At 43.1% G+C, this 25,972-nt stretch overlaps 1 protein-coding gene across 1 annotated transcript; it reads right to left on the minus strand.

The window, feature by feature from the left end:
- Nucleotides 1–371: 371 nt before the first annotated feature.
- On the minus strand, nt 372–25,972 carry VPS26A (VPS26, retromer complex component A). Its single transcript, XM_040362189.1, has 9 exons — nt 25,772–25,972; nt 16,781–16,930; nt 16,471–16,546; nt 12,843–12,999; nt 12,569–12,733; nt 11,413–11,519; nt 8,573–8,641; nt 2,735–2,877; nt 372–950 (listed from the first exon to the last, which is right to left on the minus strand). Exons 1-9 carry the CDS (start codon nt 25,955–25,957, stop codon nt 837–839), a joined length of 1,167 nt encoding a protein of 388 aa, XP_040218123.1. The 5' UTR covers nt 25,958–25,972; the 3' UTR covers nt 372–836.

Consider the following 25,972-nt stretch of genomic DNA (forward strand, 5'->3'; position numbering starts at 1 on the left):
TTGTCCTTCTCAATACTATATAGTGAGGCTGTCCATCATGATAATGGGCCAAAAGTGAAGCCATAGAAACGCAGGCCTTTCCAGAGGAAGGTCATGACCTGCAAGCATCTGGGGAGGTACACGCTACATATGGATGGCGCTGGATTAGATATTAGGTTCACCTTTAAATGTGGCAACTCTAAACCCAGTGGCTGTTATACATACAGTAATTAGAACTACTGTCTTAAGACACAAAATGTATTTTATATGAGTAAGCCCATTTCATCACTATCTACAATAAAAAAAGAAAAAAAAAAGAAAGAAGGATAGAAAGAAAAAAAAAAGTGGCACGTGTGACTCAGACAAGCTTTAAATAAAATGAACACACAGTGTGAGGTCTTCAAAATGTTTAATAAAGCCTTCATTTCCAAAGTGAATCTTAGGAATTTTGGGATGATTCACAGTGATGCAAAACCTGTCTGTTCAAAACAAAATAAAGATGGAATTCCAGCAAAATGAATGATGCAAGTGGATAAGAGACACAATATTAAGGCTCTCGTTTTCATTTACATCAGCCTAACATGCATGAAAATAAAGTGAGACACCTGTTTTAGCTTGATGCATGTTCAATGCAGAATCCCAAAATTAAAAGTTATATATAAAATGCTAGTTTGAGAAAGGTCCAGTGTTTCGGCAAAAGCACTTGGTATTTATATATGTACAAGTGGAATTACATACAGACCCGCAGAATGTTTAGTGTAGTATAATGAACAGCAGTGTCAGATGAAGGTAAACAGTGGGAGATTTGGCCTTGTTCTATCTGGTTCTGTCCTTCATCTCGTGGGCTATTCAAACTCCTAAATCTCTGGCTGCTGGTCAGCTGATGCTTGCGGATCATTGGGATCATAGCGTTGGTGGAAATTGGTTCTTTTCCTGATTTTTTCAGGTGCTTTCCTCCACAAAATGATCTCCTATTTAAATGAGAACAGCAAAACATTTATTGCGTTAGATACTGCATGAAAGATTAAAACCCTACAAGTGGTGCAGTTACACATATGCTGTAGTTGCCTCATTCTCCCTGCTCCTTTTATACTCGCCAAAAGACCAGCGATGACCATTATCAGTGTAATTACTCAAATTCTGTAGCCTTGTTGTAGGGGTCTGATTGCACTTTACGCTCCGCTTTACTATTGTTCGGATGTTAGCAGACTTGCGTTTTGACACGTTAAAGTGGTGGTTCACCCTCAGTAACAACATTATAGCATTAAATTCAGCATAGTAGCGCAAGCTACAGTATGCCTTTATTTTTTTTGCCCCGTACTCACTGTGTAATCCTATAGTGAAGATTCCGACTCCCCGCGGGGAATGGGCGTTCCTATCCAGAGGGAAGATGATTGACGGCCGGCTATGGCACGTCACGCTCCCCGAAGATAGCCGGAGTAGGTCTCAGCTCTTCCCGGCGCTATACGGCGCCTGCGCACAGACATCGGAGCTGACTGCGCAGGCGCCGTGAAGAGCAAAACACCTATTTCGGTGAAGCGCCATAGCCGGCCGTCAATCACGAGCCCTCTGAATAGGAACGCCCATTCCCCTGAAACTCTTACTATGCGATTACAGAGCGAGTACGGCGCCAAAAAAATATATAAAGGCATACTGTAGCTCACGCTACTATGCTAAATGAGATGCTAGAAAAAAAAAAAAATGTTTTAGGGAGAACCCCCGCTTTAATGTTTGTTCTGCAAGATGTCCCCTCATTTGAATGGTCAGCTTTACACACTAACCACACCAAATAAGGTACATGTTGCATTTTATTTTTTTTCCCTGTAAGGCAAAAGTCATAATGAGCCAATATGCACCGCATATTAGCTCATTATGAAATACTTACTTCGGAACGAGGTGTGTAGCACTTACCTGGTCCACGCCGAGCGAGATTTCATCTTGCCTCGGCGTGTCTTCCGGGTATCGCCGCTCCAGCGCTGCGATTGGCTGGAGCGGCGATGACGTCACTCCCGCGCGCGGGGGATTTAAAACTCTGCAAGGTCCGGCAGCTGCCGGTCCTTTCGCCGTAAATCCCCCCTGCGCATGCGCCGCGGCGCATTGCAAGGGGAATATCTCCTAAACCATGCAGGTTTAGGAGATATTCTCCTTACCTACAGGTAAAGCCTTTTTATAGGCTTACCTATAGGTAAAAGTCAAAAAAGTGGGTTTACAACCACTTTAACACTTAACTCAAGGGAAAGAAAAATGCTCCCTTGCAATGGTACTGCAAGTGTCAAATGCTTGTTTACTTACGCGATCCTCTAATCCATGGGTCCTCAAACTACGGCCCTCCAGGTGTTCAGGAACTACAATTCCCATCATGCTCAGTCATGTCTGTGAATGTCAGAGATTTACAATGCCTCATGGGATTTGTAGTTCCGCAACAGCTGGAGGGCCGTAGTTTGAGGATCCCTGCTCTAATCCCACAGGCTCCCCTCCAGGTTGCAAGACCAACCTCCCACAGCCTCTCCATTATACTTTAGTGGTCTCTAACGTAAGTATTTCATAATGAGCTAGTTTGCAGTACCTACTAGCTCATTATGCCTTTCAAGTTTTTTTGTTTTGTTTTTTCCCCCAGGTCATACAACTGCCCTAAAACAGAACTATGGTCCCTGACCCTGTGGTAGCTTTCATGAATCCAAAGAAACCTCAGATGTAAATACTTCCTTTTAAAGCTTAAACAGTACAAAAGTCATCATTAAACACCAAACTTTACCTGTTGTTTGAAATATCTTCTGTCCTCCTCATCGACAAGGACCAAGTTCAAAAAATAGCGCACAGAAAACTTCTTGTTCACATCTCTCATTGTGGGTGTGGGGTCATAACCAGCCAGAAACAACCGGATGGGAATAGACTCTCCTAAACAATATTGTAAAACACAATTAGAATTAAATTGAAATACAAAAGTCGTGCCTCTTACAATGCTGCAAGCTATAATATGTTAAACAAAATGATCGCCATTAAAAAAAAAAAAAGCCCAATAATTAGATGATCCTGCCATCTATCAAATCTGAAGATTTAAAATCACAGGAATGCAGTTTGTTCTGCACTCCTGTGACCCTTTTTCCGCCCGCTCCCCTAGTCCAGGCTCTGGATTGATCCCGACTTTACGGTCAGGATATACCCAGATGTCTTTAACAGCAGCTGTCCAAGCCTCTCAGTAAGCCGCTTGGAGACTGAGCACTGGAGGAGCAAAGAGCTGGTGACTGACAGTCACTATTCTCTGCTCAGAGCAGAAGGGAGAACTAAGCAATAAGAATTTGATTGCTCAGTTCTCAGTGCAGAGGACAGCTGGAGCGAGAGCGTAATACACACATACGTATATATATATATATATATATATATATATATATATATATATATATATATATATATATATATATATATATATATATATATATATATTACACACACACACACAAAAGTGAGTACACCCCTCACATTTTTGTAAATATTTTTCTTTTCATGTGACAACACTGAAGAAATGACACTTTGCTAAAATGTAACATAGTGAGTGTACAGCTTGTATAACAGTGTAAATTTGCTGTCCCCTCAAAATAACGCAACACGCAGCCATTCATGTCTAAACCACTGGCAACAAAAGTGAGTACACCCCTAAGTGAAAATGTCCAAATTGGGCCAGATTAGCCATTTTCGCTCCCCAGTGTCATGTAACGTGTTCGTGTTACAAAGTCTCAGGTGTGTTAAATTTGGTGTCATCGTTCTCACTCTCATACTGGTCACTGGAAGTTCAACATGGCAAAGAACTCTGAGGATCTGAAAAAAAGAAAAAAAAAAGAAAAAAAAAAAAGGAACTGTTGCTCTACATAAAGATGGCCTAGACTATAAGCTATTGCCAAGACCCTGAAACTAAGCTGCAGTACGGTGGCCAAGACCATACAGCAGTTTAACAGGACATGTTCTACATAGAACAGGCCTCGCCATGGTCGACCAAAGAAGTCAAGTGCACGTGCTCCACTTCATATCCAGAGAATGTCTTTGGGAAAGAGACTCAAGAATGCTGCCAGTATTGCTGCAGAGGTTGAAGGGTCAGTCTGTCAGTGCCCAGACCATATGCAGCACACTGCATCAAATTGGTCTGCATGGCTGACGTCCCAGAATGAAGCCTCTTCTAAAAGATGTTGCACAAGAAAGCCTGCAAACAGCTTGCCGAAGACAAGCAGACTAAGGACATGAATTACTGGAAACATATTCTGTGGTGTGATGAGACCAAGATAAACGTATTCGGCTCAGATGGTGTCAAGGGGTGTGTGGTGGCAACCAGGTGAGGAGTACAAACACAAGTGTGTCTTGCCTACAGTCAAGCATGGTGGTGGGAGTGTCATGGTCTGGGGCTGCATGAGTGCTGCCGGCACTGGGGAGCTACAGTGCATTGAGGGATCCATGAATGCCAACATGTACTGTGACATACTGAAGCAGAGCATGATCCCCTCCCTTTCAGAGACTGGGCCGCAGGGCAGTAATCCAACATAACGACCCCAAACACACCAAGGACAACCACTGCCTTGTTAAAGAAGCTGAAGATAAAAGGTGATAACTTGCCAAGCATGTCTTCAGACCTAAACCCTATTGAGCATCTGTGGGGCATCCTCAAATGGAAGCTGGAGGAGCGCAAGGTCTCCAATATCCACCAGTTCTGTGATGGAGGAATAGAAGGACTCCAGTGGCAACCTCCATACCCAAGAGGGTTAAAGGGGGTTGTAAAGGTTAGTTTTTTTTTTTTTAAATAGGTTCCTTTAAGCTAGTGCATTGTTGGTTCACTTACCTTTTCCTTCTATATGTTTTTTTTGTCTGAATTTCTCACTTCCTGTAAGCTTGCCCCCATCATCTGGGGGTTAGTCAGCCGGAACAGCTTACTGAGGAGGAACAGGAAGTGAGAAATTCAGACAAAGAAAAAAAAAAAAAAAAAACACATTTAGAAGGGAAATCTAAGGAAAAGGTAAGTGAACCAACAATGCACTAGTTTAAAGAAACCTATTTAGAAAATAAAACAAACCTTTACAACCCCCTTTTAAAGGAGTTGTAAATAAAAACATTTTTTTTTTGCTGAAATTACTGTTTACAGGGTATAGAGACATAATAGTTAACTCATTGCTTTTAAAAACGATTAAAGATAAAAATCAATCATATAATGTACCTGTAGTTTCTAGTTTCGTTTTTGCATGTTGTTTCCTGCCTCTGCTGTACAGAGCCAATACAGGGCAGAGATGGTTTAGAAAACGAAACTGATTGGTGTTGAGGGGTTTTAGACACACGGTAATCACACCTCCTTGACTAGTGACCACAGAGAGAAAGCTCCCAGTACTGTGGTTATCAGGAAACAGACAACCAGGAAGTGTCCAGAACAAAGAATTACAGCAACTTGAGAGCAAAAAAACGAATGAGGACATGAAAACAGCACTGCTTTAAGGTAAAAGGAAGCTATTAAGATAATAATAAAAAAAAAAAAAATTCCTTTACAAACCCTTCAAGTTAGTGCTGGAAAATAAATGGTGGCCACACAAAATATTGACACTTTGCGATATACTCAATTTTGTTGCCAGCAGTTTACACATTAATGGCTGTATGTTGTGTTATTTTTGAGGGGAAAGCACATTTACACAAGCTGTACACTCACTACTTTACATTGTAGCAAAGTGTCATCACATGAAAAGATATAATAAAATATTGACAAAAATATGTGAGGGGTGTACCCCCCCCCCCCCCACACACACATAAATACATACATACATACATGTAACAAACTAAATAAATAATAATAAAAAAAAAAAAAAAAAAAAAAAAAAAAAAAAAAAAAAAAAAAAAAAAGTACCCAATCCCATACTTCCCTTTTAACAGATTTTGGCACTTATGTCGACGGGTTTCATCTATAGACCTCACCCCAGATGTCTATGTAGACAAAACGCATCAAGGTGAGCACCACTGCCGCCACAATTGTACCATTAAGCGCCATTTATTCTCCTGAAATGTGAGTTTTTTTGTTTTTTTTTTACACTATATTTAATGTTTTATGTTCTCCTTCCTTTAATTATACACACACATATGGGAGAACCTGTCCTTTTCTTCATATGAAATAACTCTTACGGAGAGTACTATTCCATTGACCATTGGTGTATTTTTTTTTTATTTACATTTTTATTTAATGGAATGCAGCACATACAATAAAAGGGTAACTTTTCAAAAACATACAATCAGTAGAGAACATCATTAGCATTACTAATACTCCAGGGTATACTGTGGAAGAGTAAACATGTGGTAACAAAAAAAGAAATACTGCTAATAAAAGAATGCAATGACCCTTCCAACCAGTCTACGTTAAAGGCAGTCTCTCCTTTCCGAGAAAAAAAAAAAAAAAAAAAAAGGAAGGATCGATGTTCCCATTTTCTAGCGTCTGCCAACACAAGCACGTGTGACTCATAGGACGCATGTCTTTTTGAGTTCAAACCATCTGGTAAGCTTTTACCTTATTGGTGGTGTATTATTCACTTTCAATTGCTCTCTATTTCACCTATTTTGGATGTCCAAGTGAAGTTATGAACATTCCATAGAAGCCCCATCAAGGGATGTGTGGACTTATTTGTTTGTTTTATTTCACATATAGACTTTACAGCCATCACCTCATAAGTGTCACAAGCACTGTGTATTTATTTATTTTTGGTTATAGTTTTACGTTGTTCACATTGTGCAGTTAGGACATATTATAAGGCCCCTGTACACTTTAAATTGCAAGCGCTGCACTATTTTTAGTTCATTCTTTATTGCAACATTGTCATACTAGCTGCTGCTTGATGCTGGACGGTCTAGCGTGGCATTACACTTATATTTTCACTTCTATGGTTGCATTTGCCATCAAAGTAGTTCAATATATGACATTTTGGCTCTCACACCTGTATACCCCCCTATGGACCACAGCAATTTTTAAAATTTTCACTATTGGCCTTTTTGTACAGTAATAACTTTGCCATTACTTAAAGTGGAAGTTCAGTCTAAACACTAACTTAATTATAATTTACTCCCACCCCTATGCCATCTATCCTGTAAAAGGAAAGATCTGTATACTTGCCTATACTGAGGGCACTCCATTCACATGATCAGGTACCAGTGCCTGCTTCAGTGAAGAGGAGAGATCGCCAATAACGTCACCCATAGAATTACTATGGAGCATCCATTGTCAGCTGTCCCTCCTCTACTTTCACAGAGTAGATGGAATAGGCTTAAAATGGGGATGGAGTGGATTTAAGTAGAGTTATGCCCTGTACACACGATCACTTTTTGTGATGAAAACAAATGCCATTTTTTATCATGAAAAAAAAAAAAAAAAAAAAAAAAAAAAGACATTTTCCAACTTCATCATTAAAAATGATGTTGCTCACACACCATGGTTTTTGAAAAATTATGAACAAAGTGACGGCACTCTAAAGGGGAAGTTCTATTCGCCTTGAGGCTGCTTTTAGCTGGTTACTTGTTAGTAAAAGACGATTCGTGCTTTTTTGTCTGTTACAGCGTGATGAATGTGCTGACTCCATTATGAATGGTAGTTTTACCTCCCATCTCAAAACTTGCTTCTGGGCATGTGCGGGTTTAAAACGTCGTTTTTGCCCACACACGATCATTTTTTATGACACAAAAAATGACATTTTAAAAAATGACATAAAAAATTGAAGCATGTTCCAATTTTTTTTTGGTCGTTTTTCAGAAGACATAAAACGACGTTTTCGCCACACACGATCATTTTAAATGACATTTTTAAAAATGTCATTTTATTTCATCACAAAAAGTGATCGTGTGTACAGGGCATTAGTGTTTGACGGAACTTACACGATTTTGCACTCTCCAGCTATAGTAAAATAAACCCCATTGTGCAATTAATGTGGGGTATGCTTGTATCATGGTTTTTAAAATGAGAAAAAGTATTTTTTTTTTTTTTGCAAGACCATATAAAAAAAAGGGGAGAAGGGTGAAAAATGGTTAAAGCGGAGTTCCTACTTAAAAAAATAAAAGCAATTATTAAAAGTCAGCAGATACAATTACTGCAGCTGCTGACTTTCAATAATCGGACACTTACCTGTCCCAGGGTCCAGCAATGCGGGGGGAACAAAGCTCCTCTCCCCCTTCCTCTCCACAGCGCCGGCATTATCAAATGTGGGCGCCCGGCTGTGGCTTCACAGCCGGGCAAGCACTGCGTATGCTCGAGACGCCCTGCACACCATGACTGGCCGAGCAATCATCTGGGACCTGCGACGTGTCCTAGACGATTGCCTAGAGAGGTAGTGAACTTCCTTCCGGCGCCCTGGGAGGAAGTGGGAGCTGGAACCCTCTAAAAAGTTTGTTTGGGCTTGTGAAGTATGGCCCATGTCCATAACAGTGACTATAGCTTTTACCTATATACTGGGCAACAATCAGCATATTGTGACTGTACAGTAAGTCACAAGAAAAGATCTTTGGTTCATGTTAGGAAAAACAGTGGCCCTTTAAAATCCACATAACTTTAAAAAAAAGTTTATTCACAAGTAATAAACAATTAAAGAATTACCTTTTACAGGTGCCCCATCCATAATTTCATATTTTGCAACAGTTTCTGTTTCAGTTGTAGTACTAGGACCTGAAAAATAAAATATATCATTCCTGTGTTCATAGGCTTGGGGCTTGCGTCGGCTTCAGTTTGAAAAGCTTTGAGATAATTTAGAACAATAAATACTTTGACCTGCATTTCAGCTGCTTCAAACTTGTGCATATCTTTGGTAAGATGCAACCAAACACTCATTGACAGGGACCCAAATAGAATTTTCATGCATGATCCCCATAAAACAATCGACCACAATATTTTTCCCTACAGGGGTTTCTGCCTAATAGAGACCAGCTCTTCATACTGTAGTTTCAATAATCCTCTGACAGCTGCTGTAAATGATATCTGGATAAAAAGCAGATTCTAAAAAGGAGGGGGAATCCGTCACCTGTCAAATTAGAGCTCATTAACAATAGTGGTTGGGTCCCCACTGACTACTACAGCAGCCCCCGACCTAGGTCATTAAAAACCCAATTTTTGTTTGATTGGCAAAATTAAGAGGTTTTGTGATACAGGCGTAGATTCCGGTACCACCAACAGCAGCCAACTAGCCATAGAATTTATTTAGCCATGTTTGCCAAAAGCCTTCTTCCTGTGTTAATGAACTTGTGTAAAAGAGCAGCACCATGCTTTTTAGTTAAGAAGACTTGAGATTCCCAGGATTACCTTATTGATGTATACACACACACAAAAAAAAAAAAAAAAAAAAAAAAAAAAAAAAGAGAAAGGGGGGGATGCAAATATTTCCTTTACACTTGGCTAAAAACACACTTTGAACATAGAGCTGTACATTACAGCCAATGCAGCAAAACAATTCGGGCCAGTTCACACCAGATGCAGTTCCGTTTTTTTCTGCACTAATACAGTCAGTTTCTGCACCGAAAAAAGACTTCATGGTGTGAACTAGAGCCATTGGAATACATGGAAAACACTGTGCATGCACGGAACTGCGTTTAGTGTGAACTGGCCCTTAACTAGGCTGGGTCCATCCTATTGCTGCCGTCCGTGCAAGAAAACATTCGTTTTCACCTTCACCTAAAAATGTCCCAACTCCACTTCAATTTGTCTAACCTTGCCTGGAGGAGCCATTGAATTAAGCGATTCCTGCTTTGTGAATGTGGGCTTAACATCTATCCATTTTATATCCTGGACAGCCGCACTCCAATAAAAACACATTTAGGCTTCATTTCCACTGGCGTTTTTACAGCCACTGTTAGGCTTTTTTACAGCTTAAAAACGCCTGTCCATGTTTATTTTGAAAAAAAAAAAAAAAAAAAAAAATTTTTGTGAGCTGCAGCTTTAAAAATGCAGCGGTCGCGTTTTTAAGCGTTTTTGCGCGTTTTTTAATGTCTGACGTTTTTACAGCTCTACTCTGGAGCTTCAGAACGCCCTGGTCCTGCGTTTTTTTTACAGCTCAAAAACGCCTATTCCATTTGCAGCTCAAAAACGTCTATGTGGGCATGATGCCATAGAATAACATGGACAGGCGTTTTTAAGCTGTAAAAAAGCTCAGAAAAGTGGCTGTAAAAACGCCAGTGGAAATGAAGCCTCATTGTGCAAAAGTACAAACCACAGCAGGGAACAGGATAAAAAAACTAACGCATTTCACACTCTCAACAGTTCTTGAGTATGAAACACGTAATTTTTTTATCCTGCTGTGGTCTGTACTTTTGTCATTTTGCACAATAAAAGCATTTTTATTGGAATGCGGCTGTCCAGACCTTCCCTCTAACTGCTATATGCTTAGCCTGCACCTGTTGCTTCCACTTTGAGGAGAGTGCCATTTCCACACATCCACCTGGAGCGGTGACCCCCCCCCCCCCCATTTTATATCTTATTTTTGCTTTCAGATGCACCTTCCCATTCCACAGCAGCACCTAGGCAAGGATGATCTTGACATCCTCCTGGAGAGATACTAGGAAATGCAGAGTAGCCAAAATACTGCTAAAAGAGGATTCTGTACCATGCTGCATCATCATGGAGATTTGGGCTGCTCCAAAGGATCATGGCAGAAGAGTGGCGACATCACCCCCTGCCATAAAGAAGCTGGGTAAAAGGTACAGCATGTACATTTACATCCACTTTTCACTGCAAGTGCACTGAAAGCGCAGTCACTGTAAATCTGAGGGGTAGATCTGAAATGAGTGGAACCTCTGCCGATTTTATCATCCAATCATGTGCAAGCTAAAATGTTTTTTTATATTCCTTGCATGTCCCCCTCAGATCTACAGTGACTGCACTTCAAGTGCACTTGCTGTGCAAAGTGGATTTGCACTTTGTAAATAACCCCCATTGTGCGAGTATGTAACTAGGCTATTTAAGCCTGCATGGCTGGCATTTCTATATCCAGATACCAATATTCACTTTATGGATATTTGTCCAGCTTAACTTTCCTAAACTGTGCAGACGGCTTGGTTGGAGACCATAGGCGGCCAATTGGGCAAGCATGGAATGGCTGGACAGAGTGAATAATAAAAACAATTTGGCATCTGGATATGAAACGTAATGATCTGTATTGTATAATTATATCAATGATTGAATATTTTGTCTTTTAATTTAGCCTACATATCAGTAGTTTAAAGACCCTGAAGAAGCCCTAATCAGCAAAACACGTCAGGAACAGATACCACGTCATCACGGTTTATGTAAAACACACAATTGACCATATAATTAGCATGTGTTAGATTTTATTGGTCTGATTTTAATCATGTACAAATGAAAACTATGAATTATCAACTGTTTAATGGGAAAAAAAAAAAAAAAAAAAAACACCACACCAAAAACACACAAACAAAGAAGCCCTTTACCTATTCCAGTAATTTCCTTTTTTATTAACTGTAATTCCATATGTTGGATTTTTATTCTGACCAATAGGAAGTAGATCTTTCCCACAATAACATCTTTTAAGTGGTATCTGGGAAAAAGATGGAAAACACCAAGAAATAAATGTCCTCAGTTATACCAACATTTCACAAAAGCATTCCTATAACAAATGTCCCGGTATAAACCATCCAGAGAAAAGCTTAACAAAAGATCACTCTGTAGAAGACACTGACTGAATTCACAGACTCCAAAAGATTTTGCAGGGTTAGAAAAATAGCAGCATCATTTCCCGAAAAGCAAGTAGGTTTCATCTAAACCCCACACATACGCACACCGGCTTACATGTACATACACAAGGCCAGTACATTTAAAAAGAGGTTACACATTTGCAGTGCAGATTTCTCACCCAAACATGTAATCTATGTAGTATAGGACACAGCTGTTGCTGATTAAAATGGCAACAGCCACAGCAGAGAAGGACCAGAGGAACAATACATTCATGCTGGAAGGTCTAGCCCCAGGCATATGCAATTAGCGGACCTCCACCTGTTGTAAAACTACAAGTCCCATCATGCCTCTGGATGTCCTGCTTGTGGCCGTCATAATCTTGCAATGCCTCATGGGACTTGTAGTTCTGCAACAGCTGGAGGTCCGCTAATTGCATATCCCTGGTCTAGCACCTGGCTGGACTTAGGGGGATCTGTACAGAGGTGCTAAATTGAGTTTTGTCCCTATTCAATTGGCATTTTCACACAATAAGCCTTTGTTATGCTCCCTTTGAGTATATACCTATCCTTAAGCCAAGTACACACGGGCAGAATTCCAGCTGACAATGGCCGGTTCAATAAAAAAAAATAATAACAATATATTCGGTCTGTGTGTATGGCAGCCGGGCTGGCTTGTCGGGCGAGCATGCTGAAAAACCAGCAGCTGACTGGCTCCCAATCAGCTGACTGGAGTGTCCTCTTGGAGGGAGGGCGTTCCCCTGTCAGAACACAATAGCTAAGCGGGGGAGATCTGTGTACCAACATTACATTGGCTCAGTTTATTTTTGTTCAACCCGCTGGGTTGAAAAAAATAAATTAAAAAAATAACGGATGGTGTGTACTAGGCTTTAGCCCCAGTAGCCTAAATACTTACTTCGATTTATTGTATTCAAATTCTATGTGCAAACAGTCTTCAATTCCAACTTCCATTTTGATGGAGTTATTGACATCTGGATATGTAGCGAGTTGGTGAACAATCAGATCATACTCTTTCACCAAGTCTGAAAGGCGCCTCACTATTGTGACTTTAAGAAAGTACCTTCAAAACAAAATCATGTTTATAATAATACAAGTGCCAAGTAAGAACAAACATTAAAGTGAGTGAAGAGAAACCAGTAAGAAAAATGTATATTTATAAGGACGCATACCTCAACCGAACATTTGAACCTATGTAGGATTCATAAGGCTTCTCAACTTGCATGAATTCAAAGTCATAACTTCTGCTTTGCGTCAGCTCCCCAGGTAAAGCCAATTCTTTGACAAGGTTGACAAACTCGTGTGTATTACTTTTATCATTAAAAAGTTCTAGAATAGAAAAAAAAAAAAAAAAAAAAAAAAAAAAAAAAGTATAAATTTTGCAAGACTTTTTCTACAAAAACAGAATTTAAAAAAAATAGTTAAAAAGCACAGAACACTAAAATTTAAAAAGGTGTATTTTAACCCAAAAGCTGCATTAGTTTTATTTTTTAGGGTTTTGCTCATCTGGTTATCCAGCCAGTAGCACACTTCCTGTGTTAGGTTCACACTTGTGCAGGTTGTCATGGGCACGGCAGCCTATTCATTTGAGTGGACTGCTGTGCCTGTGTTTCCTGCAAAACAAAAACAAAAACAAAAAACATGCGCCTGCAGGGAAATAGCATGGTGGTTTTGCACTATGCAATTTGCCTATGGTTCCCGCACCCACAAACATGCTGCAAGTTGAGATGCGTGGGGGCGTCATTAACTTCTTGGTGCCTACAGCACGCAAATATGCGGCCTCTCTGTGGGTGGGACTTGGAGAAGAGCAGCCGCATATTTGCGTGTAACATTGCAAAAACAGCTGTGCTGAGAGCACACGCCCTGCACGCTCCCAGCACAGTTATCGGCAGAGCCAAGTCCTGGCACTAAGGAGTAAGGGCCCTTTCACACATACGGACAAACGGTCCGTTTATTACAAGTCCGTTTACGGACTTGTAATGTATCCCTATGCATCCGCTAACGTCCGCAAAGATCCGCTTTTGCGGACGAAGAAACCCCTATTTTTCTTCCGTCCGGCGGAACGGATCGGATGAATACAGACACACGGTCCGTATTCATCCGATTCCCCATAGGGGAGAGCGGAAGAGAGACAGGGCGGTCTCTGCACAGTGTGCGGGGACCGCCCTGTCCGCCGACAGCTCAGCGGGGATTTACAGAGGAATCCCCGCTGAGCCGTTCCATGTGAAAGAGCCCTAAGAATGAATGGCAGCCCAGAACATCAGTAAAGAGTGAACCTAAAACGGCTAAGGGTGGTTATACCAAGGCCTCCACTGTACCTATGGAAAAGTAACATAGCCACCCTTAAACAATACAGTCAACATGTATAAAAGCATAGCGTTAGCTGCTTGGAGAAGTTACAGAAAGTTTGTTTTTCCCCCTTTTAGGATAAAGGTTTTAATTAGATGAATGAAAGCTGACCACTGTAAGCACTCTTGTCAGTGTGTTAAATGGCGTTTCATAGACCTCTACCACATTTACTGGACAGCTTGGTGTAGTAAAGAAATTTGAAAAAATTACGGACTAAACAGGAAGGATCAACAGGTAATATCGTTAATGCCATTAACAGACTACAACATAGATGTCATTTTCGATTTTGCCTATAGTTCCACCTTTACTGCTGGATGGAGGTAGGCATGATGAAAACACACACACACACACACACACACACAATCTGGTTACTTACCTCTGGATCTGCAGGTGCACTCCTTTCAGTCAAACATATTACTGCCACAACCTACAGCTGAACACAATGATGGTCATACTGCAGGTGCCCCAAATTCTACTGTACTGTGTTCTCTGTCTTTATATTGCCTTTAATCACTATAGTAAAGTAAATGCAGCCTATAGAAACACTGTAATCCAAGTAGGGCTGCTACAGTGGGCAAGACATTCCCACTAGGCCATGTTTAGCCACAAAATGGTTTAAAAAAAGAAGAGGAAGTAAAAAAGGTAAATGCACGCAATATTTTTGTTTTCTGTGCCCCATTAAGATTACTTTTCACTTCCTGTCCCCTACACGCAACAGAAGTGAGGAAAAGCCTCAGACGACATTTGTCACTGGCACAAATGCCCCCATTGGAAGATTTACCCTCTATTCTTGTTCTAATTATAAGTCAATGGTCATTAGGACAAAGTAGAAAATAAAAACCACACACACAGGCTTTATATCCCACCTTATCTCAAAAAAAATAGGGCTGTGCAAATTTACTTTTAATTAATCGATTAATCTTTAATTCTTTTGATCGATCAAAGATCAAGATCCAGTAACGTCACGGACACCGGCAAGGCTTGCCGTGTCCATCTGAAGGGCTCCTTTGCTGTGCCTTCATATCTGCATGCCGGCGGGACCTTACTATCTGCCACATGCAAGGGCTGTTACACTTCCCTCTATCAACCTGGGATTCTACAACCATCCACTGGGAGTTGTGATAGTTCCCTTCATGGGACATCTACATGCCGACGGACTGATGTTAACCTCTCCTCATCTGGATTCAGCAGTGGCATCGTTGTACACATTTTTATACCAATATCATACTTAGCTACATGTTTTAATGACTGCTTTTGGTACCGTTTGGAATTACTCGCACCATTTTTACAGTTTATGTAGCTTCATCGATTTTATCTCCAGTGCAATATTTATTTGGTTACCTACTTGAAGACTATAAAAGTTTTAATGCTATTCCTATCGAGCGCTGCCTTTGTGTGTTTTTTGTATCCTGCTATCCATTTTTCCAGTTGTTGGTAGCTGCACTGGGAATCAGCCTGCAAGGAGATCAGCTAAAAGTAGTTGGATCTGTATGTGCGTTATTAATCAGCCCTACTAAAAAACTATAAGAAAAAGACAAAATTAAGTTTTGGCTTTTACACTTCATTACAAAATAATTTAAGGAAACACCAAACACCTCATTACAATATTTTAGACAATTTACAGCATGCCAGTAGCATGCTTGAAAACGCACAAAGATTAGAAGCTAAACGTTCGCAAACAAAAGTTCCCTGCAGTAGAAGAGTTAACACTCGCCACTCTGGCAGACCATGTCTCATACATTCCTTCTGTTTTAGCACTGCACCCTTTGTCAGGAGTGTTGGATACCTGTGTTCTCAACTGTGCACCGAGCTTCTTCCATCAACCCCAAAGTCACTACAAGACTCCGCAGTGATGTAAAAAACTTCAAGAATGAAACAGCATGAGGCACAAAACACAGGCATCTGACAATCATAGGAGTGTTGAATGCCGATGGAACTTTAGGCTAATTTCACACTGGGGCAGGGGGGCGTTGGCGCTAAAGCACTGCTAGTTTTATAGGCGCTGTTATAGCATCTCTTTTTGGCCGTATGCGGGGGACTTTTAACCCCTGCTAGTGGCCGAATAAAGGGTTAAAAGCAGCTGCAAAGTACCGCTGCACTTTGGCAGCGCTGCCCATTAATTTCAATGGCAGGGGTTTAAGAGCGGTGGACTTCCCCCCCCCCCCCCTGTTCTGCAAGCGCGCTGCCCCAGTGTGAAAGCACTTGGGCTTTCACACTGGGGTGGCTTGAGAGGAGCTATTTTTAGCGCAAAAACGCCCCAGTGTGAAAGGGGTCTAACAGACTGCCGAGACGGGCTGAGGCTGCCTCAAGAACCAAAAGGGAGCGTAGGAGACATGGTCAGCCGGAGAGACAAGTTTTCTTCTATTGCAGGGTTATATACATATAAATAAAAATGTCCACATTATGCAGAATCATATAAAAAAAAAAAAAAAAAGGAAAGGGGCTCGTTACCGATTTGGCCGACAAATTCAATGCGAATTCCTTGATGTTCTAGTCTTTTACCAGGCTGTCTGAAGACAATATTGACCTAGACAGATGAGCAAATACTGATGAGCATACATTTACAGTCCATGACAAATCAGCAGAGAAAACAGGAACTTACTCCCACAAGTGCAATGCATTATGGTTAACTGCATGCTTTGCAAAAAATAAATTAAAAAAACCCACACAGCAGCACTATAAGGTTACATTATAGGGAAACTACATAAAAAGTGTAGAATTCAGTGTAAAACACAAAAAACTAAAACACAAAAAACTTTACCTTTCCTGCTACAGATTCACCATCGTAGAACAAATAGTGCTTTTCTAGTTTTCCTTCTTCCGTTTTAATCTCAGACAGCTTCCTGGTTTCTGCATCATTCAATACAACTTCAATCTCACAAATCGGACCAAAGAAACCACTTAGAAAGCTCTGTAGAAAATAAATAAAATTGTGAACATTAAAAGAGGACTCATCTGGATAAGAGTTGTTCAAGCGTGCAGATAAAAAATAAATAAAAAATGCAAGTCATTACAATCAGAGTCAAGTGGTCAGTACTATACACACTCAGCATGCACTACCCATCTATTCTTATTCTGCATGAAATACAAGTACTAGCAAAGACCAGTAAACACAAAATAACATTTAGATTAATAAGAAGATTAGCTTTGTCTTCTCTGGATTGCATTGATAGATATCTACCTGCTCAGATGAGAAAAAAACAACAAAATGCAACTCCTTCTGCACAAGATCTGGAACCATGACTTTCACATTATATGTTTCCAGTGTGTTGGTATTTAGAAAACCAACACATAAATCAGTACAGTTATATAAGGAAGACCAAGGCCCCTTTCACACGGTCAGGCCTTTCAGTTTTTTCGGTGGACCCGAAAGGCTGCTCCATACATCTCTATGGAGTGTTGGATGTAAGGGGTGACATGTCCGCTGACATCCGATAAAAATTGTAAAATTTGGACGGATGGCGATACGTCGCCATCCTCCATGGTAGATCAGATCGGGCGAAATATGATGAAAGAACATACGTGCTGTCCGATCTCTCCATAGGAGACAGCAGCGCTGGACAAGCCCCTCCCCACTCAGTGGAGAGGGACCTGTCATCCGCCAGCTCAGCGGACAGATCTCCCGCTGAGGTAGCAGACCGCTGCAAGCGGATTCGTCCCCGTGTGGAAGGGGCCTTAAAACCCCTGCTTGTTTTTTTTGTCTATTAGAGAAATTCCACCTCACCTCCTACTAAGCGATGAGCTAATCTGTCAAAAATTATAAAAAACTCCCTATTAGGCCACTTTCAGGTGGGCTTTCTGATCAGGTCTGCATTTGTTTTTCAGGCAGACATAATTGTAAGACAGCTGTCACCAAAACAAGTGTCCCCTATGGAAAATCTCCCCTCTATTTCAGTTCAAATGGCAAATAAAAAAAAAAAAAAAGTAAGTGTCAGATTTTTTTTTTTCTATGACTACAAATAGTCACCAGGACAAATAAGAAGGGTAAATGTTTCCCTCAGGAACAGAAAAAAAAAAAAAAAAACACAACACACAGCAGATACCGAAAGGGTGCGTGGTCCTCCACCGGGTACCATTCCCTCCTCGCCACGATCTTGGCGTTTCACTGAGCTGAATTGCATAGACTGAGAAGTATATTTGGATCTGCCATCCATGAATGGCTTAGCAAGGCTTCTATACTGGGATCATTATTCCTATTTGGTTCTGCGATTACTGTGCTTTATATTGGATCCTGCTTGCCCATTGCTTCCACCTATGTACTGCATTCATACCAGTGTCCATACCGGCATAGTGAGTGAAGCCTCCGCACCATCTTACTTGATATAGTACTACCTATGCTGTGTGCTTGGCATTTGGCTCATCATTCACCCTATATATTGCTTGCATCTGGGCACATATTCGCACAGTAGGTGGAGCTTCTACAACACAATGGGCATACGACCATTGAGGATTAACAGTAGAGCTGCACGATTAATCGCGAAAAGATATCGATTCACACTCTGCACGATCTCCAGGCCTGCTGACCCGCGATTTTCGGGTGCGGCCAAAGGAAAGTCCGCGGCAGCCATCTTGGTACACCCGGCGGCGGCTGTCTCATCAGGAAGTGACGTTTTGTCACCACCATCTTGCTCCACCCCACACTCCTGCACAGTAATGTTAGTGAAAAGGGGGCAAGCGGACATCTTCTTACAACAGAGTTTTAAATTTCAGTTATTTTCAACACAAAAACTGAGCTTATATGGTTAAATACAGTATATGTAAATCTGACAGACTGTTTACATGTTACATTTTAAAAGCAGCAGCAAACCTTACATGCTTGCTAATGTGACAGAACACCTCTGATTTTCACATTTAGTTAAATGTGAAAGTCAGAGCTGTTCTTTCACATTAGCAAGCATGTAAGGTAGAGGTCGACCGATATATCGGTCGGCCGATATTTTGCCTTTTTAAAGATATCAGCATCGGCCGATTATTATGAAAAATAGGCCGATTGTCTGGGATCTGAGGTAGGAGTGTGCTGGGTGGAATTCTTCCGCCTGCCTGCCGCTATCTGCTGACTTTTTTTTTTTTTTTTTTTTAAGTTTAGGAAGTTGGCAGCGAACCAGCGGGCAGGTAACAGCCAATCGACGGCCGCCTCTGCCGACATCCTCCACTGTAAAAAAAAAAAAAGTCCCCCGACGTGCTGCGCGCCCTGCCTCTGCCTACAAACCCCAGAATGCAGTGCGGGCCGTTAACTGCCGGCCCGCGCTGCATTCTGGGGTTTGTAGGCAGAGGCAGGGCGCACAGCACGTCAGGGGACGTTTTTTTTCAGAGTGGAGGATGTCGGAAGCGGCGGCCGCCAATTGGCTGTTACCGGCCCGCTCTGCATTCTGGGGGATTGTAGGCAGAGGCGGGGCAGCACGTCAGGGCCAGGGACGAATGGAGCTTTCTTGCGCTAGGCTAGGAGATGGAATGGAGCGCTCCGCTGGTGGGCATTGATGAGGTGGCAGTGAATAACATTGGGCTGCACTGGTGGGCACTGATGTGATGCACTGGTGGGCACTGATAGTGCGAACTGGTGCAGCCTAATGTGGCACCGACAGGCTGCACCCCACCTCTCCACCCTAAACAATTATCTCCTCCCCCACCTCTCCACCCTAGGTTTTTTGAAGAAAAAAAAAAAAAACGCCCTAAAATATCGGCTGCAAAAAACGGCCACCCGGATTTCCAAATATCGGCATCGGCCAGAGAAAAACCCATATCGGTCAACCTCTAATGTAAGGTCAGCAGGTTAAAATGTAACATGTAAACAGTCCGTCAGATTTACATATACTGTATTTAAGCACAGAAGCTCCGTTTTGTGTTGAAAATAACTTTACATAAAAAAAAATTTTGTATGCAAAAGAATCACGATTCTCATTTTTCCCAGAATCGAGCAGCTCTAATTTACAGCAAGTTTATATATGGGTTATGGCCTGTGGGCTTTGAGCCAATCTCTCAGACCCAGTTACCTGTACCCTCATATGAGACTTTTCATATTGATGTACTTTTTGGAGCCTGGTTTCCAAGATCTATGGAATATGGACTGATGACTTTCCACACATATGGCATGGTGGAGAATAACTGTAGGGAGTGGACAATGGGGTTAATTTACTAAAGGCAAATAAACTGCACTTTGAAAACTGCAGTTTCTCCAGAGCTTAGTAAATGAGGTAGACCTTCACTTTGCAATCATGTGCAAGGAGAGAGGAAAAAAAAGGGAGTATACATATAAAAATGCATATGTATACTTTTTTTTGTATACATGTAAAATTTTTGCGTGCACATGATTGGATGATGAAAGTCAGCAGAGTCACTTTTTTTAAAGCAGTGCAGCTATGCGGGGGCTCCACTCACACAGCCGCTTCATTCATTCAGTGTCCTGTGATTGAATAAACTACAAGTACCATCATCCACTGCAGCTGATGTGCTACAGTTTCGCAATGACAGCCCATACACAGGTACGGGCAACAGAACTGTCAGCAGTGTTTGCAGGAGCATCGTTTCCCAGGCTCCTGTTTACAAAAATAATAAATGCACTTTTTTTTTTTTTTTAATTGCAAAAAGATGTGCATTTTGTGTTTATGTACTTTTATGAACTTAGCCTGTAAAAATGAAAGCCGACTGGCAGCCATGCACCGCTGCTCCAGCCGTTGTAAATTCCCCTCCAAGTAGACAGCATGTAATCACTGATGACCAATCACAAAATGTTAACAGTGTAGTGTTTACATTGGGGAACCCGACCCTTGACAATGGAGGTACAAATTATTGAATTAATCATTCAATTGAAAATTCCTTTGACCAAGAAGTTTTCAGACAGTGTATGTATGCGGTTTTCATTTACTTAAAAAAAAAAAAAAAAAAGTTGTGATATTTCAGACATTTTCATTCAGCGAATGTACAAATATTTTTCATATGAATATTTTCCTCCGAAAATTGATATATGTGCATGTCCAGCATAAGTGGGATCATGTCAAAAATCACCTACAGCAGGGCTCTCAAAGTACCGGCCTGCGGACCGGTTATAATTTGCCCGCAGACAGGGCGAGGGGTAGATTGAGATGCATGCAGAGTAGCGCAGGAAGCATCTGTCATAAGTTCACTTCTCTCTCATGTCACGCTGCTGCTCCCGGGTGGCCCCTCCTCTTCTCGCCCATCCCCATTTGCTTGTGACATCATCTGGGATGGACAAGAGAGGAGGGGCCGCTGGGGAGCAGCAGCGTGACATGAGAGAGACGTGAACTTATGACAGATGCTGCGCTACTCTGCATTTGAAGAAAACGACAAGTAAACCCTGATGGATAGAAAAAGGTCCTGGGCTGCCGCACTCCTTAAAACGATGTCTTTATTATACAAATAAAATACACAAAACAACCAAAGCGATGCAGTCAAAAAGAAGTGAACAAAAGGAAAAAGGTGGCCGACATGTTTCACATCATGTGATGCTTACTCGTAGCTCAAGTAAACACTGATGTACCGATTGTGCCCTGATGTGCTGGGCTCTGTACCCTGGTGGTGAGTGGTCGGTGTGCAGTGTTAATAATGCGTCCGCTGATACCAGTGCCAGGGGGTTAATAATGCGTCCGCTGACATCAGTACTGTTGTTTTTGAAGTTTGCATGCGGCTCCCCATGGGAAGTTTGTATTTGTTTTCCTGGATGTTGCCCAAGCTGCTGCGATTCCTCTCCTGTATGTCTATGGGTGTCTACTTCAGCTAGCCACAGACGCTGAGGCTGTGTGTTCATTAAGAACAAAAAAAAAAAAGAAGAAGTTTGGAGAACGGACAGCAGGGTGTTATGGGATTTTGGGGGTGAATGTACTGGGGTGTTTGTTACAGTAATGCTATGAATACATGAAGGTAGAGGAAAAGGTTTAGCCTTTAGTACCGCTTTATAATTTCCATTTAATGCCTGAAGGTCAAATCTGCTATAATACATGGGTGTTGTCCTAATTGACATGCATTAGGGTTCAGCTAGCTTTCATAATCAGAGACCTGCCAGCTAGCTGTTGTGATCCATTCATACAACTTGTAGCATGCCTCTTTTACAAATACATGCAAATTTTATTTACACAAGTTAGATAAAAGCCAAGATGACAAATGAGAACACAGTAGGAGCATATGAGGGCACGGGAAGTTGCATACAGCTTGATGCAATAGGGTACTGCTGACTGCGAGAACACCAGAATACATATTTGTGTTATATCAGGAGCTGCCAACTGCCTTTAGTTAGCAGGGTCAGGCCACAATCTGTGCGTTTGTAGCCAGTAAACGTCCTGATCTCCCATTTACATCACGATCTGTGCTTCTACCCCCCCCCCCCCCATCACATTCACTTCTTACTGCAATATTGTGGAAGGTTTATGTTTTTCAGTAAATCCAACCACCAGTAGAAGTATATCCCAGGCAGGAAAGCTTCATTTACACTGGTATACGCACATTTTCTGCCTGGAATGCAGGTTCTTGCTGCGTAAAGTACATGCCTAAAATACTGGCGTGTAGATGTGAATGAACAAATCTGACACATTTACATGGAGTTTCCACACATTTATATGCGATTACACACTACAGACATGCACGGCTCCATTGCTTCCTATACGGCTGTGTACAAAACTAGAAGTTATATGGGGCATTTTAGGGTTGCACTCACTAGCAATTTTAACTGGTCCTAGGTGCGGCTCACCCCCTTGGGCTGGTCTGTGCAGCGGGTTCTCCAAACCACACCTTGGACCTCTTGAAGGAGGGTATCCCCTGGCATTGGTTACTGGAGTTTAAAACAGTTTGCCTCAGTGTGAGTGCAAACTGCGGGAGCACAGAAGTCTCCATGGATGACTATGGATTGAAGCAAGGATCACTAGTTAAATTATCATCATACAGGATTTATATAGCGCCAACAGTTTACGCAGTGGTTAATATAAGTGTGCCCACAACACATCCGTATAGTTCAATGTGGGTGCAGAGGGGATGGGTAATTGATCGATGGCACAGTCCCAGTGTTAGTGCACCCTCAGACACCTGTAAATATGCCATTGGGCTCCAGTCACAAATGGTTACACAAAGATAAGGATGCTTATTTTGGCCGTGTGATCACCTTCTCTGGGCAGATACACAACTTGTTTGAGCATTCAATTTTTGACAGCCCATTATTTCAATGGACTGCCAAATGCACAGGAATTCTGAAAAGTACAGCAAGAGAAACCTAAAAACAGCCCTGCATCAAACTGTATGATACTGCGATACTATGAAGTTTGGTGGCCACAAACGTGCTGCATTCATTAGATGCCTCCGGGTGCAGTTATGGTGTGCGTCTAACAAGAGCATCGCGTTCCCGTAAATGGGTCTTTCCCATACCGTGTTCTGTGTGAATGGATCCTTAAAGCAGAGCTCCAACGGGTAACGGGTACCTGGTTTTGACTCCCACTTTCTGCTCAGACTGCTATGAGTATCTATGACAATGTCCAGCCCCTCCTACTTGTCAGATTGACCATTCAGAAAGTTCAGAAGATTGCAGGACTCATGCATGCACAGTATGAAGCAGAAGGCTTCACTGCCTGTTTGCCCAAGATGCCTTGAAAGCATTGCAGCTTACTGGCCCTTAGATGTGGTGGCCACATTAAGGGGGTTCTAAAAGTTGAAATAATAATAAATAATTTTTTTTTTTTTTTTACGGAACAGTCCCAATCCTCTTTTAGTGCCCCACACCAGCAGTCCTGGCCCCTCCACCACCTGAGGGGTCCCCATGACTAAGCTTTGGGGGTGGAGCCAGACACATTAGGGACGACCAGCTCCTGCGCATTGGGCAGCTCAGCTTACATTCCCAGGACGACCAGCTCCTGCGCATTGGGCAGCTCAGCTTACATTCCAGGGACGACCAGCTCCTGCGCATTGGGCAGCTCAGCTTACATTCCAGGGACGACCAGCTCCTGCGCATTGGGCAGCTCAGCTTACATTCCAGGGACGACCAGCTCCTGCGCATTGGGCAGCTCAGCTTACATTCCAGGGACGACCAGCTCCTGCGCATTGGGCAGCTCAGCTTACATTCCAGGGACGACCAGCTCCTGCGCATTGGGCAGCTCAGCTTACATTCCCGGGACGACCAGCTCCTGCGCATTGGGCAGCTCAGCTTACATTCCCGGGACGACCAGCTCCTGCGCATTGGGCAGCTCAGCTTACATTCCCGGGACGACCAGCTCCTGCGCATTGGGCAGCTCAGCTTACATTCCCGGGACGACCAGCTCCTGCGCATTGGGCAGCTCAGCTTACATTCCCGGGACGACCAGCTCCTGCGCATTGGGCAGCTCAGCTTACATTCCCGGGACGACCAGCTCCTGCGCATTGGGCAGCTCAGCTTACATTCCCGGGACGACCAGCTCCTGCGCATTGGGCAGCTCAGCTTACAGTGCCAGGACGACCAGCTCCTGTGCATTGGGCAGCTAAGCTTACAATGCCAGGGCGACCAGCTCCTGCACATTGGGCAGCTCAGCTTACATTTCCAGGACGACCAGCTCCTGCGCATTGGGCAGCTCAGCTTACATTCCAGGGACGACCAGCTCCTGCGCATTGGGCAGCTCAGCTTACATTCCCGGGACGACCAGCTCCTGCGCATTGGGCAGCTCAGCTTACATTCCAGGGACGACCAGCTCCTGCGCATTGGGCAGCTCAGCCTACAGTGCCAGGACGACCAGCTCCTGCGCATTGGGCAGCTCAGCCTACATTCCAGGGACGACCAGCTCCTGCGCATTGGGCAGCTCAGCCTACAGTGCCAGGACGACCAGCTCCTGCGCATTGGGCAGCTCAGCCTACATTCCAGGGACGACCAGCTCCTGCACATTGGGCAGCTCAGCCTACAGTGCCAGGACGACCAGCTCCTGCGCATTGGGCAGCTCAGCTTACATTCCCGGGACGACCAGCTCCTGCGCATTGGGCAGCTCAGCTTACATTCCCGGGACGACCAGCTCCTGCAAAGGAGTGATGTCATTCCCCCACCAGCCAATGAAGAGGCCTGAAGACTGGTAGTCAGTAGATCAAACAGGAGTATTCACAAATTATTTCGGCTTTAACACACCGAGAAGAGAACCAATAAGAGAACCATACTGTTGGGGTTTACATACATAGCTGAATCCTAATGCCAGAAGGAGGTAAAGACTTCCTGATCAAAGGATCCCAGTGATTGGCTGAAATGTGATGACATGATTGGGAGCCCGGGTCGCCAGCAGAGAGCGGGTGCTGCCTGTGACAGCTCGGTACCAGTGCATGTGCAATCGGTCATAGATTGGTGCACCCTCCCAGCTGCCACCACACTTATACATTACATGGTCAGCTAGAGGACTTTGTTTACAAATAAAGAGCCTGCTGTGAGCCAATGAATCTCAATAACAAAGTTGGATCCTCAGGGAGGTTGTTGTGTCCCCTAGGAGAAGCCTGGCTCATAGCAGTCTCCATACATTGGCACTGAGGAACTTCCAGAGCCTGCACAGCCCGCCCTCTCCCTGACCCTGGCAGGCCACAGGCCCCCATGCCGAGCCCAGGCCTATCCCTGCCCCGTACGGAGCTCCTTGTAGAAGTTGGTGTGGAGTTGTCAGACAGATGTGAATGAAGTAATGACAGGTCCAGCCGGATGTCCCGCACTGCTAGGCCCTGACACCTCCCGCCTCATATAAACGCTTCTCCAGCAGCGGCCGCCGCCGCCATGCCTTTCCCTTCCGCCCTCTTCCTCCACATGTACCCGTACACTCACCATGTTCACACCAAGGACCGATCCCTCCGCATCAACCGAGCAGCTCCACCCGCCGCCGTCACGTGACACCGGGGGCGGGCTCCGCCTGATGCCACGAGAACCGCGTGACCTGTCAGCTGACCCGGTAACCGCGTGATGTATTGATCCGGGAACGCCCACCCAGCTGACTGATCCCAGAGTGCGCATGTGCGTTAAATCGGT

Source organism: Rana temporaria, chromosome 8 (genome assembly GCF_905171775.1).
Source record: "Rana temporaria chromosome 8, aRanTem1.1, whole genome shotgun sequence".
NCBI lineage: Eukaryota > Metazoa > Chordata > Amphibia > Anura > Ranidae > Rana > Rana temporaria.